This window comes from Erythrolamprus reginae, chromosome 4, assembly GCF_031021105.1.
Source record: "Erythrolamprus reginae isolate rEryReg1 chromosome 4, rEryReg1.hap1, whole genome shotgun sequence".
Lineage (NCBI taxonomy): Eukaryota > Metazoa > Chordata > Lepidosauria > Squamata > Dipsadidae > Erythrolamprus > Erythrolamprus reginae.
In genome coordinates this window covers 99450254-99466847 of record NC_091953.1, presented here as the reverse complement: position 1 = coordinate 99466847, position 16594 = coordinate 99450254, and the positions used below count along the sequence as shown (strand labels likewise).

The 16594-nt window shown below is 37.3% G+C and overlaps 2 protein-coding genes across 3 annotated transcripts in view; both read right to left on the bottom strand.

Annotated features, from left to right (window-relative positions):
- Window positions 1-16594, bottom strand: part of LOC139166873 (complement factor H-like) — a 1233958-nt gene that overhangs the window by 368418 nt on the left and 848946 nt on the right. The window lies entirely within an intron of this gene.
- LOC139166874 (sodium/hydrogen exchanger 2-like) overlaps window positions 4139-16594 on the bottom strand; it is a 51427-nt gene continuing 38971 nt past the window's right edge. The window contains exons 10-12 of one of the 2 annotated variants that reach the window (XM_070751056.1): window positions 15200-15325; window positions 12150-12240; window positions 4139-7434 (exon numbers count right to left, since the gene is read on the bottom strand). In XM_070751056.1, the coding sequence (XP_070607157.1) occupies window positions 7088-7434; window positions 12150-12240; window positions 15200-15325 (564 nt within the window). In that variant the 3' untranslated portion in view covers window positions 4139-7087. Of the gene's footprint in view, window positions 7435-8947; window positions 11001-12149; window positions 12241-15199; window positions 15326-16594 lie in introns of those variants that run through there. The other variant, XM_070751057.1, reaches the window with a different exon arrangement.

Genomic DNA, 16594 nt, shown 5'->3' with positions numbered 1-16594 from the left:
GGCCGCCGCCTGTGCAAAGTTTGGCTGCGAACTCGGCTGGCTAGCTGCTGCCTGGCCCCCTCCCTCCCGGAGGAGGGTCTCCCTTCTCACCACCAGCGGCGCTCCCCCCGCCAGCCAGCCAGCCAAGCCCCGCGCCCGCCGGAGCCGGCTCTTCGCTCTCCCCCCACCGCCCGCCGTGTTTGCAGGAGGTGGGGAGGGTCGGGCGGCCCGCCAAGGCCAGGAGGGACGCCGCTGTCCCCCCTTCCCTCTCTCCACCTGCCGCTGCGCCTCCTGCTGAGCCCCCTCGGCCCCGCGCGGCGCCTGTCAGAGGAAGCTGCCCTGTCCCGGCCAGGATCCGGGGGCGAGGTCGTCGGGGTTTGAGGGGCCCTAAACCGCCCACAGCAGAAAAACAGAAAAAATAAGGGAGAAAGAAAGAGAGAAAGGAAGAGGAGAGATAGAAAGGGGGAGAGAGAAAGAGGGAGAGATAGAGAAGGAGAGAGAGAAAGAGAGAGATACAAAGAGAGTGAGTGAGAGAAGGAGAGATAAGAGAGAAAGAAAGAGGGACAGAGAAAGAAAGAGAGGGACAGAGAGAAAGAAAGAGGGACAGAGAGAAAGAAAGAGGGACAGAGAGAAAGAAAGAGGGACAGAGAGAAAGAAAGAGGGACAGAGAGAAAGAAAGAGAGGGACAGAGAGAAAGAAAGAGGGACAGAGAGAAAGAAAGAGAGAGACAGAAAGAAAGAAAGAGAGGGACAGAGAAAGAGAAAGAGAAAGAAAGGTAGAGAGAAAGAGGGAGAGATAGAAAGAAAGAGAGAGGGGGGCTTGTTTGTATATTTTCCCAATTCCCCTAGGGCAGTGTTATTGTAATAAATATTTTAGCCTACTTTTTGGCTCAAAATATTTTTTTTCTATTTTCCTCCTCTAAAAACTAGGTGCGTCTTATCAGCAGGTGCGTCTTATAGAGCGAAAAATACGGTATTATTTGTACACAAGCAGTTGTGCTTGTAATAAACTGGCCAAATATGCAAAAACTAACCAGAACTAACATGATTTGCAATTTTCTGGAGCTCATCAGGAAATATTGCTTCATCAGTGGGACTGGGAGCAGGCTCACTCTTCCAAATGTCATGGACAGCAGAGCCATTAGTTAATATGGCCCCATGCCATGTAGAATTTTAAAAGTATCTTTACAGTGTTGTGAATATTGTGGGAGATTGAAGAACAGGTAAGGCTGAGGTGTAAGTAGTGTAACAGGAGAATGTTAGATTATAGCCTTTGCTTACGGAGTGGTTATAGAGTTGGCTTACTGTATTTGTAAAGATCCATGTATAAATAATAACAGCCAGAGAACAGGTTTAACTCCCCTTTATTGCTTTTAACTTTGACACAAACATCCTCATGTTTTTTGCAAATCCTGAAACAAAGCTCTCACACGCATTTTCAGCAACCTCTGTCTGTGAGTAGTCCAGTAAGCAAGATTAATCAAACAGTAACCAGGGCCAGCAGTCCAGTAAGCCAGGTTAGCCAAACAGTAAGTGTTGTGGCCTGCCAGCTGGCAGCAGAGCTAGATGAGGAGGAGGCCAGGGAGGAACTTGGGCCAGTCCTGGAGTTTGGGGAAGGCTCTGATGGATGCTCTGTGTTGGAAGCAGAGAGAGAGCCAGGGCCCTCCAACATTTCCCAGCTGCCTTTGGAGTCAGAGATAAGTGGGGAAGAACAACACCTGGGGCCTCTTACAGATGTGTGTATGTGCAGAGTTGTCAGGAGAGTAGAACAATTGAGTACCAGGAGCTGATTCCAAAAGAAAGGCAAACTTCCAACTCTGAATGTCCCCTCCCCTGTTGGGGAATAGTAGAAACTAAAGGGAGTGACATCATGGGAAACAACTGTTCGGATGTATTTAGAAAGATGTGTGTCTCAGAGAAGTGTGTTTGAAAGAGTTTAGTTTAGTTTACAGCTTTGGGACTGAAAGCTCCTGACCTGGCAATTATCCAAGAATTGATAAGGTTTATATCAGGAGCAGATCCCTCTTATCTGCTTCTACAGGTGCGCTGTGCATGAGGATTCTTGTGTGCGTGTACACAACCCCAGTATGATTTTGCTTCTGTACATGCGCAGGAAGCAAAAACATGCCAAAATCATGCGAGGGGATGCGTGCGAGAGATTTTATAATTTTTTTGCTTCTGCGCATGCTTGGAAGCAAAAAAATCACCAAAATCTCATACACACGAGCGCCCCCTCGTGAGATTTTTCCTTCTGCGCATGTGCAGGAAGCAAAAAAGACTAACAATTCAAGGAAAAAGATGGCGCCCGAAGGACCGGCACTGGAGCGGTCGTGTGCAAATTGTGCAATCTGTAGCAACCCAGCACTGGTTTGTACTTCTGCTAACCCTTGGGAGGATTATTTCACACATGCGTTCTGTGTGTAAATACCATGAATTCACAGTAGTTAAATAAAGGGGTTTCGGAGGGGGGGGGGCAAGGAGTTATGTTTCTTGGTTCTACTAAGACTGGGTCAGAACAGTAACCAGGGCCAGCAGTCTAATAAGTTAGGTTTAGTCAAACAACCAGGGCCAGCAATCCAATAATCCAGGTTAGCCCAACAGTAACCAGGGCCAGCAGTCCAGTAAGCCAGGTTAGCCAAACAGTAACCAGGGCCAGCAGTCCAGTAAGCCAGGTTAGCCAAACAGTAACCAGGGCCAGCAGTCCAGTAAGCCAAGTTAGCCGAACAGTAACCAGAGCAAGAACTTTTGCGAAACAGGCAAACAGGTCAAGCCCCACAAGACAGAGCATAGTAATCTCCAGGTATTGGCAAGTGCACACAAGGCTCCACAGATTCAACATTTGTTCCAGACAAATGCCCCCCTCCCACTGGCATCTCCTTACATCTCAATCACCAGGTGTGCCTTGTGAAGGTGCATGGGACACACTCCTCCTTCATAGCCAGCTCAGTCTGCGTTGTTCTCGCTGTCTTTCTTCTCCATGTTCTAAGATTGGGGGGGGGGTGTCCTTGCTCTTTGCCTGAGCTCTGTCTCTCTTACTTTTCCCTATCTGCAAGCCTTTCTGATCCTGAAAAGCCTTGCCCAGACTGACTCTGCCCTTCCCCAGTTTCCTCCAAAGCCAAGGAACCCTCCCTTTCGATCTCTGTCTGCTATTGTTCCAGCTCATCTTTCCCCGCAAATTGAGACTCCAAAGGGGGGCATGCAGTGATGAGCTACCAAAACTTTCACTACCACACTGTGTGTGGCTTATGCATTTTGTTTCAACGTCTTTCAGTGCAAATTGGGTGCTCTGGGGTGGAGCTCCAAATTTTGCTACCGGTACTGCATTCCTGACCATACCCGTAGGAGCCCATCACTAGGGGCATGACATTATCGCTTGCATGAAATACTTTGAGATGGTTTGGTCAGATAGTATATACGACTGAGTTGAAAAACTACTATATGAATGATCAAGAAGGAATCAAAAACTGAGAATTTTATAATTTGGTTGAGCTAATGGGAACCTCACAAAGTAAAAAATGGCAATATGCGAACACCATATGATTGTAATAAAAGCAAGAATGGTTTGCAGCAAGAGCAAGAGCACTTAGATTTAGACTTATATACCGCTTCACAGTGCTTTACTGCAGTTTATAGAATCAGCACATTGCCCCCAACAATAATTTTACTGACCTTGGAAGGATGGAAGGCTGAGTCAACTTTGAGCTGGTGAGAATCAAACTTCCAAACTTCCGGCAGTCAACAAAAGTAGCCTACATTACTGTATTCTGACCACTGTATTCTGACCACTGCACCACCACAGCTCATGAGATATGAAAGAGACGGTGAATGTATTGGTGTATTCATTGGAATATTGAGATGTATATGCATGTACTGCATGCATGTGTATTCTGCAGTTAAAAACAAAGTTTGGAAATAGTTGGTCTAATGGTTAAAGCACCAAGCTAAACAGCAGTTCTAGTTCTCCCCTAGCCTTAAAAGTCAGCTGGCTCAATCACTTCTCTTTTCCCAACTCACCTCAAAGTTTAATGTGGGAAAAATAGGAAGAAAATACGTTCAATATGTTCACTGCCTTGAGTTATTTATAAAAATAATAAAGGCAGAATACAAAAAAAATAAAATTAAATACAATAAAAATACTTTAGTTGTCAGTAATGATTACGTTCAGTGATAATGACATTTTATGTTCCATGAGTTCTTACAAATATTTTTCCTTTACAAAAATTAATTCAATTGTTATCTGTGAGTCATATTATCACAAAACTCTGTATCTTAACAACATTTCCACTTTTTTATCTTGATGGAAAGAAATAGGAAGGGTATACATGAACACCAGCAGGAAATTTACCTTTTAGGGCTTCACCATAATAATAATCATTACTACAAAGAATTTCTACAAAGAATACAAGGGATTCAAGAACTTCATCTTTATCAGAATGTAGAAAAGGAATTTCATTCTACAAGTTTTCCATTATCATGGTTTATACTTTGAAATACACTATATATATACGTGGAAAAGGATTTTTCTGCTAATGTTTCATATTCAATAGAATCATTTCACGTATGAGGACATCTGATGTCAGTGCTATTGATGAAACTTAGTTTTGTGAACTTTCACAATGCTTTATAGATAGTCATTCCTATCTGAGCTGGAGTGGGAGAGGTACTATTTCATATACATCTCCTAAGACATGGGATATCCTTTTAAAAATAAATATTGATAGCTGACCTGTGCAGAATTACATGTTTTTTGTTTAACCATGAAAATTGTATCAACCTTAATTCCTGTTAGTGATTCATTTTCTAGCACGCCAAATTTTTCTTAAATTCCATCGGTCAAGATTGTACTAAAGTGGCAGAATTATTTCTTGCAGCACTCCCAATGACTATAAAACATGAAAATTATGTGGGCAAAATTCAATTCTTAAATTATTTTTTGAGGTTTTGCATTTTTAACCATTCTTATTAAGCTATACAGCCAAATCAAAATGGTTATAATTAGCAAATATCCCTTCATGTGGCAACAGTAGGTGACAGCCTGTAATGCAAATAACAATCAAAATTACAGGAAAAGGAAAGAAGTATATTGTATTGATGTCCAGTACACCAGAACTCCAAACCACTTCTGGAATAGTTTTAATAATAATTTCACCAGGGTTGGTGTATGCTGCGTTCCTGTGTAACGTATGACTTAACCGTATGTTGGATGAAAGTGTTAACATTGTACCAATAAATTAGGTTTGGCTTTTCTCACATTGTCAATTTAGCTAATTCTACAAATGTTACTTTATCCTATTTCTTAATACATATTGATAAAGAACATTTGTTCCCATTGCATCTTATCAATGTCTATCCAAAAGTCTAAGTAACTTTTATGTTGTCAAAATGTTATCAGATTCTTTTCCAGAGAAGGTAATACATGGCCTGCATTAAAAATAATAACATCAGGTGATTGCTGATATATTTAAAACAATGTCTTTTATGTTTACAAGAACAGAGTTTTCTATTCTAAAAGACCAAAGAAAGTTATTTGTGTATTTACCAATAGATGGCAGTAAAGACCTTTTTTTTGAACCATTTAATGGTGAACTGAATTTCAGCTCATAGCAACAGGATCAAACAACAGTGCACCACAATATTGTGACTATGCGTAGGCAGCCTAAGTCATAAGTATAATTTATCAGCATCACATATTCTGGAGATCTATCGCATACCTTTTTTTTTTTTTACTATCTGTAGGACAATTTCATTTGTAAAGCAAATACTGATTAATTTCAGTCTATATTTCTAATGTTATATCAAGAAGAACATATTATTAAGACCAATAAATAACTGAAAAATACTTCTGATTTGAGCTGACAAGGCCTACAGGCTAATCAATAAAGATAATCTAATAATCATCTGATTTGTGATTAAATTATGTATGTGGGTATGTACAATAAATGAACATTATTTTTTCTTCTGATGGCGACTACTTTCAATGAAAAGAGATTACTAATAGTGCATATTAATAGAGTATTACAGCAAGACTCCTGTTTTCTTAAAGCAATGATTATTTTAATTATATTGCTCTTTTTTAAAAAAAAATGTATCTAGGGACACATAATTTTAAAATAACTTCAATATGGTTAAATAAATAAATAAACTTAAAACCATTAACTTAGTTAAAAGCATGATGATTGGAACAAGTAGTTGTGCTACGTACATTTCTACAGAATATTAGAATTTGGACTTTGAAGGCGGACTGAATATTACCTGAGTTGATGAGCAGACTAATCTATGCATTATTATGAACAAATAATATAGACAAACGGTAAACAATGGTTTACATTGGATTGTACCTTTTAAATACATGGGGGAAGAGGCGCAGAATGAGCGTTGTGCTATTGTGATCCCAGTCCCCTGCCCCATCTGTATAAGTCATGTTGCATATGGAGATACAAATAGGGATGGAATCTTCATATAAATTCCTATAAATATCCACGAACAAATCTGTGATTCATAATAGCAAAGCAGAGGAGTGAATGTAAGGAGTAAAAGATTGTCAAGAAAATAGTTGACAACTGCTATAGTTGGCTTTGTGGTTCAAGTATGCAGTTTTAATAATGTGCAAAATTTATTCCCATTTACCTAAAGTAAGCTCCTTTGAACCTACAGAGTATGGGGATTAGATCTCCAAATCAAGATAACCTTTTTTGTTCTTACAGAATCTTCTTTAAAGTAGCCCCTAACTGTGTGCTGGTATATTGGATATATTTTAACAGGACGGGAAATTTTTAGTGCAATTCCTAATTAAAATCTGACTTTGTTTAGGACTACCTCTAGTGATGGTCTGGACTCTTACCGTTCAGATCTGATAGCCTTTCATTTGAAGATAAGTCACATGTCAGGCATACAATATATAATAATTGATCAAAGTTGTCTTCGTTATATAATTTACATTATTTGATCCCTGAGAAGTTAATAATTTCTTCCTATTTGATTTCTGTCTAGATTTTCTTTCCTTCCTTGCCAAATCCACAAGTCTAGGGCCAGGTTTTGAATCCAACTGCCCTACTACCATTTACATCATGCTCGTCTAGTATATGTACTGTTTGGGCATTCATATCTGTTTAATAATTATTGCTATGGTTATTTTCAGATTTATCTCTTGGCCTTTCAGCTTTTGATGCCTGCCGGACTAATCGAGGGGGTGGCAGGGGCTTGACTGATCTATCATCTTCAGTTGATTCTTCATTCACTGTGCGAAATGCTGGCCTTGGCAACAGTGGTTGCCGGAAGCCTCTTGTTGTTCCTTGAGAGCAGCTCGATGTACCACCATTGTCTCTGCCAGTTTCATTCTTCCACTCAATTCTGCATTGTTGCTGACGAAGTCTTTGATCTCTCAAAATTTTCCCCGCTTGGGATTTTAAATTCAGCACCATGGTATGGTCAGATTCAGAATCACTGCTGTCACTTACTGCAAATTTAAAATATATAGATAGGTAGATAGATATAGATATAATAATATACTGTTGTAATAGGTTATGGCACAAAAACATAACATTCTGAGGAATGTTAAATATATTAAGTCAATTGGAACCATAGTCTTCACTGGATATTCTTTTCTAACAAATGCAATCACATAAGGAGAAGACCAATGCACATTGGTTGGTACACTGAGTGAGAGCATATTTAATTGCCCAGAATCACTTCTCATGAGATGGGTGGTTAAATAACTTTAATTAATAAAAATAAATATGTAAATCTTTCTGTAGGACGGTACACAGTGGATGGCAGATTGCCAGAAAGCCACATTTTCTTGCTTACATAATGTGTATAATGAAGCTAATATATTCCTGTAAACATAGACATACTTAACCTGTGATCTACTTAAAATTCAAGGAACGCTCTTGTTCAGTGCCAGTTTTGCATAATATTTATTTCAAATGAGATTTTCCAAAGAGAGAATTGGTGAGAAGAAATTGGTGAGAGGCCATAAATGGACACAATCAAGAAAAATAACGGGGGAAATTCTGTGAATAACCTTAAAGCACAAATTACCGTAGCTATGGAATATGAGACATGTTTTACCTCATTTGCATAATTAACATCATTGTTATCTTTACTAATTTAAAGCAAAGCTGCTTATATTATCTGAGAACTGGTACCTTTTTACTACAAAAATTACAATTAACAAGAATGTTAATTCTTGTTTTTACTAGATAAAAGTTTTTTGTCAAAATAACTGAAGTGCACTTTCTCATGTCACAGTTTCATCAAGATAAAAGACAGTTGTACATAAACACAAACCAACATTACCAGATTCATCATTTTCATTGGCAGTTTTCTGGACTACATTTTTATAAAAGACTAAACTATTGTTTTTCCTATTATGTGACTTCACAATAAAAACATTTGTGGTTCTCTGTAACTTTATTACTTCAGTTGCTAACCTTTAAGTAAAAACTAGTGCAAAAATAAGCAACATCATATCTGTGTTAAAATATAAAGAGCTGTCATAATGAAAAGAAACAAATAAAAGAACACAACATTGCCGTCATTCAGTTTTCTTCAAAATTTAAAAAACTTTTAAATTTGTTTGTATTTTAAGCAAGCTTTAAAAATATGAACATCCTAAGCATAAAGCTAGTATAAATGGCAGTTTTTTATTAACATTTGGTTAAGTTCTCCAGGTTACCAAAGCAACCATTTCAAAGAAAAGGCTACAGACTCTTCTTTGCTTGAAAATTATGGCCACATGATACTTTCCAGCACCATATGTTATTGCATATTCTAGTTAGAGAATTTGAAAAATATCAGCAATGTTAGGATAAATAGTGAAAACACATAATATTACGAATCTATGTTTGAGAACCAGAGAATTACAATACAGTATATGGACAGGAACAGTTTGAACTTCTAATCCTTTATATAGCTGTTTGAATAGTATTGGAAGCAAAACCCTTTAAAAAAACAGATTGGGTGATATAATCTCCAATCCAATCATAGGAAGGGCTTGTTCAAATCTTTGGACAGCCCCAAATTAGCTCAGGTTATAGTCTTTGGAAAGCCATTCAAGAAAACTACAATAGTTTCTTTTACATAATTGAAGGTGTTACCAAAAAAACCTTCCAATAAATCTCCTACTCTTATTTCTGACCAAACAGGTTTTGCAGGATTCTTTTTTTAATGGGATAATAATCAACATAGGACTAAATAGATAGGCGTGTATATCAGATTTGCTCAATTCAGCCAAATGCTCTCGGGAGCCTATCTTAACCTACTAAATTCTAGCAAAATTTTCTCTACCTTCTTACAGACAGAAAATAGGAGGCATTGCAATCATGCTGAAATTGTGCTATACAATGCACTTTATAACACATGTCCTTAAACATACGGGTATGGTATAAAACTTCAAAGGCACTTAATCGACATGAATCTTTATGGTCTGTAAGTACCCCTGCAGTAGGTCCAGATACTATAAGAAATTGATGAGAGGGACTAGAGTCCCTCTCTACAATGAAGTGAGTAAGAACACAATAGTCAAATAACTGACTGCACATTTTATTGCAAATATGAACACACATGCACAACATGATGGATTCACACTACATGACTTGACAAAAGAAATGTATATTAGATAAGACAGAAGAAGGAGAAGAAAATACAATCCACATATATACTACACAAAAACATTGAACAGAGACAAAAATAATTGGGCAAATTAATTGCACAAGCATAGAATCAGAAATGTAAATACTGTCTATCCTAGGGTACATAGCTTATTTTTACAAAGGAAGAGACAGACAAGAATTTAAAAGACATAACATCCCAAAATCTATTTATGGTTTATCCCAAAGCAGGTTTGTAATAATGATAATATAAATTAGGAAATTGGTTCTTACATAAAATACTGTTTATAGTGTTTAGTCTGGTAACTTAAAGTGGCTGAAATGCAAAGTAAATGCCCCCATCATTTTTAATTCTTTTAATACTTGTGATACCATTTGGCAGGATTCACCATATGAAAAATTGCTTGGTTGCTGGCTTCATTTAGTATATTTTCTACTATTCATTGGGGAAAAATTTCTGTTCAGTTTGATTTTTGAGCTTTTTTATACTTAATTAGGTGTGCTGGTTTCAAAACTGTAGTTAGTTTTCTTCTACCACGTCAAGTTTTTTCTCTACACCTTATATAGTTAATTAGACAATATGAGCATCAAATTGCATTTTTTACATAGCCATCTTTCTAACTTCCCAGAAAATCTTGGTGCAGTCAGTGATGAGCAATGAGCAATTCCACCAAGATTTGAAGGTCATGGAGGCATGGTGTCAAGGTAGATGGGATGTACATATGATGGCTAACTATTGTTGGAGCATTAAGCAAGAATGTCCACAGATTAAACACTCCAGAAAAAGCTATAAGCGAAAATTTTTACCTTAAAATGTATAATTACTGTTCGATTAAAAAAACAACTATTTGTAGGAACACAATTTAACTTACAGTAACTATTATAGCCTTTGTAAAAATAAAATTATTCTTCGTAAACAGTATATGCACAATTTGTATGACTTTTGAGGGTATCTTATAGCTTAAAAAGTTGACGTGATAGAAAAAAACTGTGGTTATTTTTGGATCCAGAAGCCAAAACTTAGTTGAAAACAAGTGACAGATTTAAGACAACAAAATTGTTGTTCCCCAGTTTATCTACAACCTGTTATATGTACTATATCCCAAACTGTTAAGAGAAATCCTGGAGTTTCCTCAAACTGACAACAGTCAAAGGCTGTAATAGGAAGCCATAGACAAATAATAGACTCTGAGCTATCAACATAATCAGGAACAAATTATACATGACAGACAAATACATGACACAAAACGTAGACATGTGACAAAGAGAAGCCAGAAATCCTTGGCAGTTACTTAGAATAGGAAGAAGCACGTGGAATCAACTGAACTAACAGGCTTAATCCAAAGCAATTGTAAGTCGTTTGCATAATTCTCAATAATCTACCATCTCTTCTATATGCTCCAGGGAATATCTGCAATGTAGATTATACATATTTTGATAATGAAATATTGTGATTACAAATGTCCAATCCCATCCTCAGAACAGAGGTTTTGCAACATTGGAGCAGATCATTCCACTTATAAGAAGTAGTCTGTCTACTATATTACAACCGTAGTACCAAGGGCCAGTCCAATTCCATTATTTTTGCTAAGGTTGGGGCAGGAACTAAATAGTTAGGGGGTTTCGTTTTATTGTTTTACACATTTCTGGGTGTTGGTAATCACCTTTAAAGTCCTCCATGGCTTGTATCCAGGTTATGCCAATGGGGTTTGGTCCGCCCCAATCGTGCCGGCAGCTTCAGGCCCCAAAAGAGACTTCTATACCGTTGCACCTATCCTTTGGAGCATCTTGCCCCTTCCCTCTGAGTAAGGTCAGTGCCCACCCTTCTAATCTTGTTCTTAAAGCCCTGGATTTCCAGTTGACATGGGGCTGCAATGGAGGGAGGGAGGCTTCACATTGTAGGTAGTTAATAGATTCATAACAAATCCCACATTCTCCCTGCTCATCCTACTCCTCCCTCCCCATCTTTCAGTTAGGACTGAGTATTTATATTTTTATAGCATTTTATTTGTATTGTGTATACATTTTGCATAGTTGTATCCTTTTATTATATTGTAAGCCACCCAGAGTTACCTTGTGGTAAAATGGGTAGCCAATACATTTAATAAATAAATATATCAAGACCACACTTTTTTTTTAACTTATTACTTTATTCTTGACAAGGCTGAATAAAAAGTATCACCTAGTTAATTTCTAGTTGATTCAGGGATATATATGTGCATGTATGCAAAAATCCCATATTTCTTTAGATAACTATGGTATCTATAATTAAAGACTGTGTAAGTGCCATTTTTCACCTCTTCTATTATGCCTAAATAAATCTTTGCTTTGTATAGTGTCATAAATAAAATTAAAACTTACAATCAGGAAAATGTTTTCTAGAATTAAGACATGGAAGAACGTATTTGAAATGGTGGTCAAACTATATCTGATATAAAGATACAAAACATAAAACTAGCATAGAACTGGATAAGAACAATTTATAATATAATTAACTATATTATATGGCAGTGAAAATGCTGAATAATTCATTCTTCTTTTTATTCCAAAACTGCATTACCTTTAAAAGAGGATTGAGTTCTTTTCCGTGTTTTCTCTGCAAGTTTCGCATTTTTAGGCAGTGATAAGTAACGTGGTGATTTCATGTTCGCCTGCAAAAAGAAGCATAGAATGTGTTCAGGCAGAAAGAAATACAATACAAGTCAAATATTAGTATAGCTTTTCATTGACTAGCAATCAGTATAAGGAGCATTCTATTCGTTTTAAAATAGAAAAAGGAATATATAGGCATAATTCTAACAATAGCCATGTGTTCAATTTTAGAACACTTCCCACCCTTTTAGGTTGGAAGAAAAGAGAAATCCTATTTAATCAACCACCCACTACTTTTGTACTGAGATCAGAGCAAAAATCCAAATCAGTAACATCCTAATATCTTTTAAATGATCCTAAAACCATCAATCTCTGCTTCTCCTTGAAATATCTATTAAGTGCCTCCATGCAAAGCTTTCCCAACTGGTCCATCATGTCTACCAGTAATGGATGATCTAATTACCATGTCTGATGGATTTCAAAACTTAGAGGCAACCATAAAATCACAAACAACATACACTGATTCCATGGAAGTATGCAGGGAGGCAGGCATAAAATCACGCTGGTGCTGTAATTAAAAAATTACAGCACCAGACAAATGGAAATTCAAATGCTCAAATTGATATTCCAATATAACAACCACTACCTCAATCACTAGCTCAACAACCACGTGTACAGACACAACAGCCACTACCTCAACCATCTACCAACTATCCAAACAATATATCCGTTTTGCAATATCCTTTCCCTGCCACGCCTATCAAGCAACACCATGCCCACCAAGCCACGCCCACAAAACTTTCACCACTGGGCTGACGACTCTCCATTTCCTTTTTTTTAAAGAAATTGTATTTCAAGTGACATTTTAAAGGTAATTATTAAATGAGGTAGTAGTAACATCAAGTAGTAGCTCACCAAGTGAAGCTCTTTGTGAGAGCAATGATTAATGACATCTATATATGCTAACCTCCCTGTATTAAATGGATGAAATGTGACTTTGTGTTAATCTACCAGAAAAGACTTGGTCTTAAAGGCTGGCATCAGGACAAAGGGCCTGCAACTAAGGGCTCTAGCTTTTAAATCCATAAATTAGATTTAATTAGATTTTCCTTTGCTATCTATTGTATACAGTGGTACCTCGAGATACGAGTTTAATTCGTTCCGGACCTGGGCTCTTAAGTCGAGCAGCTCTTATCTCGAACGACTTTTCCCCATAGGAATTAATGTAAATAATTTTAATTGGTTGAAGCCCTCAAAAAACTCACAAAGTTAGTCTAAATTATGCAGAAAGACATGTTTTTAATGAAGAAATGTACATGTACATATAAATGAATAATGAAGTTTCTTTCACTTAACTTGTAAACTTTCTTAAACTTTTAAATTTACATATGTTCAACTTCTCTGCCACCCAATGCTGTAGGACAGAGGTCCCCAACCCTTTTTGCACCAGGGACCGGCTTTAAGCGATCAAGAGAGGAATGGGTGAATGAATGAATGGACGGAGTGTGGGAAGGAAGGAAGGAAAGAGGGAAGGGACAGGAACAGAGGAAGGAAGCAAGGAAACTTATGAAAGGGGAGAGTAAGAGAGGAATGAGTGAAGGGAGGGAGGGAGGGAAGAAGGTGGGAAGGAGAAAGAAAAGAAGAAATAGAGGAAGGGAAGGTAAAAGAGAGAAAGAAAAAGAGCAAGAAAGAAAGCTGCAAGCACCCCCCCGAGCCCCCCAGGCCGGCTGCAACCTTTTAAAACACGCGTGCCGCTTCGCAGCTGTCTCCTGAAGCCGAACGCGGAAGTTAGCGTTTGGCTTCAGGAGACAGCTCCTTGGCGCTTGTATCTCGAATTTGGGCTTGTAAGTAGAACAAAAATATCTCTCCCCTCCCAGCTCTTATCTCGAGTTGCTCTTAAGTAGAGCAGCTCTTATGTCGGGGTTCCACTGTACTTTATTTAGTCCCACTGTAACCCACTTTTTAAAAAGAAAAATCATTCAGTACAACGGCTTTCACTACCCTGCCTAGCTGCTCCAACAGGATTCAAAAATTCTATACTTGAAATTAGGTGCAAGCGAACAGCATAAGGATAAATTTGAAAGGCCATGTACTATAAGCCAGGCAGTTAAATCTTACTACTTTGGAGCAACAAAGATTGTAACTATTTCTACTCATATTTTTTAGATATGCTCAAGAATTGTTTAAACATGATTCCTTTACATTCCTTTAATTCATGATTTATATAGACAGTAAAATAATTTGCCAAAGCAAATCAGAAGGGAGAAAAGGGAAGAAGGGTTGTTATTTCCATTAAGAATGAATTATTTTTATTTTCTACATTTAAATAAAGATAAAGATTAGTCATATTTTGACTAAATAATAACTATTCCTCCCAAATGTTAATAAAATGACTAATAAAAACTACTGTTGCAGATGTTTGGTTTACCAATCTAGGTATATTGTGATATAACTTGTATATATTTTTAATTGTTTACATATTTTCCACTAAAAAGACATAGTTGTCCTTAAAAAATATACTGCTCAAAAAAATAAAGGGAACACTCAAAGAACACATCCTAGATCTGAATAAATGAAATATTCTTATTGAATACTTTGTCCTGTACAAAGTTGAATGTGCACAACAGCATGTGAAATTGATTGTCAATCAGTGTTGCTTCCTACGTGGACAGTTTGATTTCACAGAAGTTTGATTTACTTGGAGTTATATTGTGTTGTTTAAGTGTTCTCTTTAATTTTTTGAGCAGTGTATTTGGAGGCTCTTGCTATAAAGAAATATTTGAGTATGAAACCAAAATAGTGGTCCCTCTTAATCTCCTATGGAAAATGTACAGTACTTGTACATTAATATCTTTCGTTGATTTCATGTGTTATCTTGAAAAAGAATCAATAATTTGTGATACAGAATCAACTTATTGAGAATCATTTAGAGGCCTAAATGCTTCATTCATATAGTAAAATACATTGTTTAATAAAATTCATGTAAAACATATTAAATATATATGTATATATAAGTACTGTTCTTGACAAACTGTTGCTCTTCCGAATGCTCTCCCTTAGGCTATGTCGGCGACGAATCAAAATTTCTTTGGCTTGCTTTTCATTTGCATCTTCAGCAAGACTGTATCTATTATATGATGGAGTCTGCAACAAACAAGGAAAAATATGCTTTAAAATATATATTAATTATGACAGTTCTGATATAAAATCTTCCTGCATCATATTATGTTTTCAAGATAACTCAAAAATATAACTTAAAAGCATAATTAGCATAATGTAACACCTGAAAATGATGCAATATTTCAAAAGTAATTGATTATTTTGATAACTGTATTTTGTACCACAATTTACTCTAATAACTTAGATGTAAAATATCAGATATGTCACTAATCTTACAGACAATATTTATATAACCCAGCCTATTTGATATGTAAGATGAGGCATAAAGATACACTTCCACTATGGCAAGATAAAAAAGATGAACATCTCTAAACTGTTTTCCACACAAATGTAAGCTGAGATGCTTTCTAACTGATATTGGGAGAATAGAATTCCCACACTTTCTAAGCCTCAATTTTTATTTAGCTTTTTATTTCCCATTCATTTATTTTAGCCGCCCCGAGTCTGCGGCATACAAATCCAATAAATAAAATAAAAATAAAAAAATAAATATATAACTCGGAGCAATGAAAATATACTCTTTCTTCCTCTGATTTTTCCCACAACAAGAATCCTGTGAAGTAGATTGGTCTGAGAGAGAACAATTGGCCCAAAGTCATCCACCCCGCTTTCATGCCTGAGGTTGAGTAGAACTAACAATCTTCCTGTTTCTAGGCCAGCACCTTATCCACTACACCAAACATGCTCTCCATTAACTGCTCTGCAGAAGATTCTGTCTTCAAAGTCTTATTAAAAGGTCATGGGTAAGTGCCATTTGAATTTCTGAGTTATAGTGGTCCATAGGTTTGTTCCACCATGGAAGAACTCTTTGCGTTCCCAATCCTTGGACAAGGACTCTAATTCTCTCCAGGTCCAAAAAGTACACCAAAAGGATCAAGATATGGAGTTAAAGATATCCGGGAGCCAAGTCTGCATGCTTCAGAACTTGAAATACTGAATTAAATTGTTCTACCTGGAAGCCTATTAGGAGCAAAGGCAATGCAACACTCCGTGGCTTGCGTTGGCTGCCGATCAGTTTCCGGTCACAATTCAAAGTGTTGGTCATGACCTTTAAAGCCCTACATGGCATTGGACAAAGATTACCTCTGGAACTGCCAGCTACCGCACAAATCCCAGCGACCGATAAGGTCCCACAGAGTTGGCCTTCTCCGGGTCCCGTCGACTAAACAATGTCATTTGGCGGGCCCCAGGGGAAGAGCCTTCTCTGTGGCAGCTTCGGCCCTCTGGAACCAA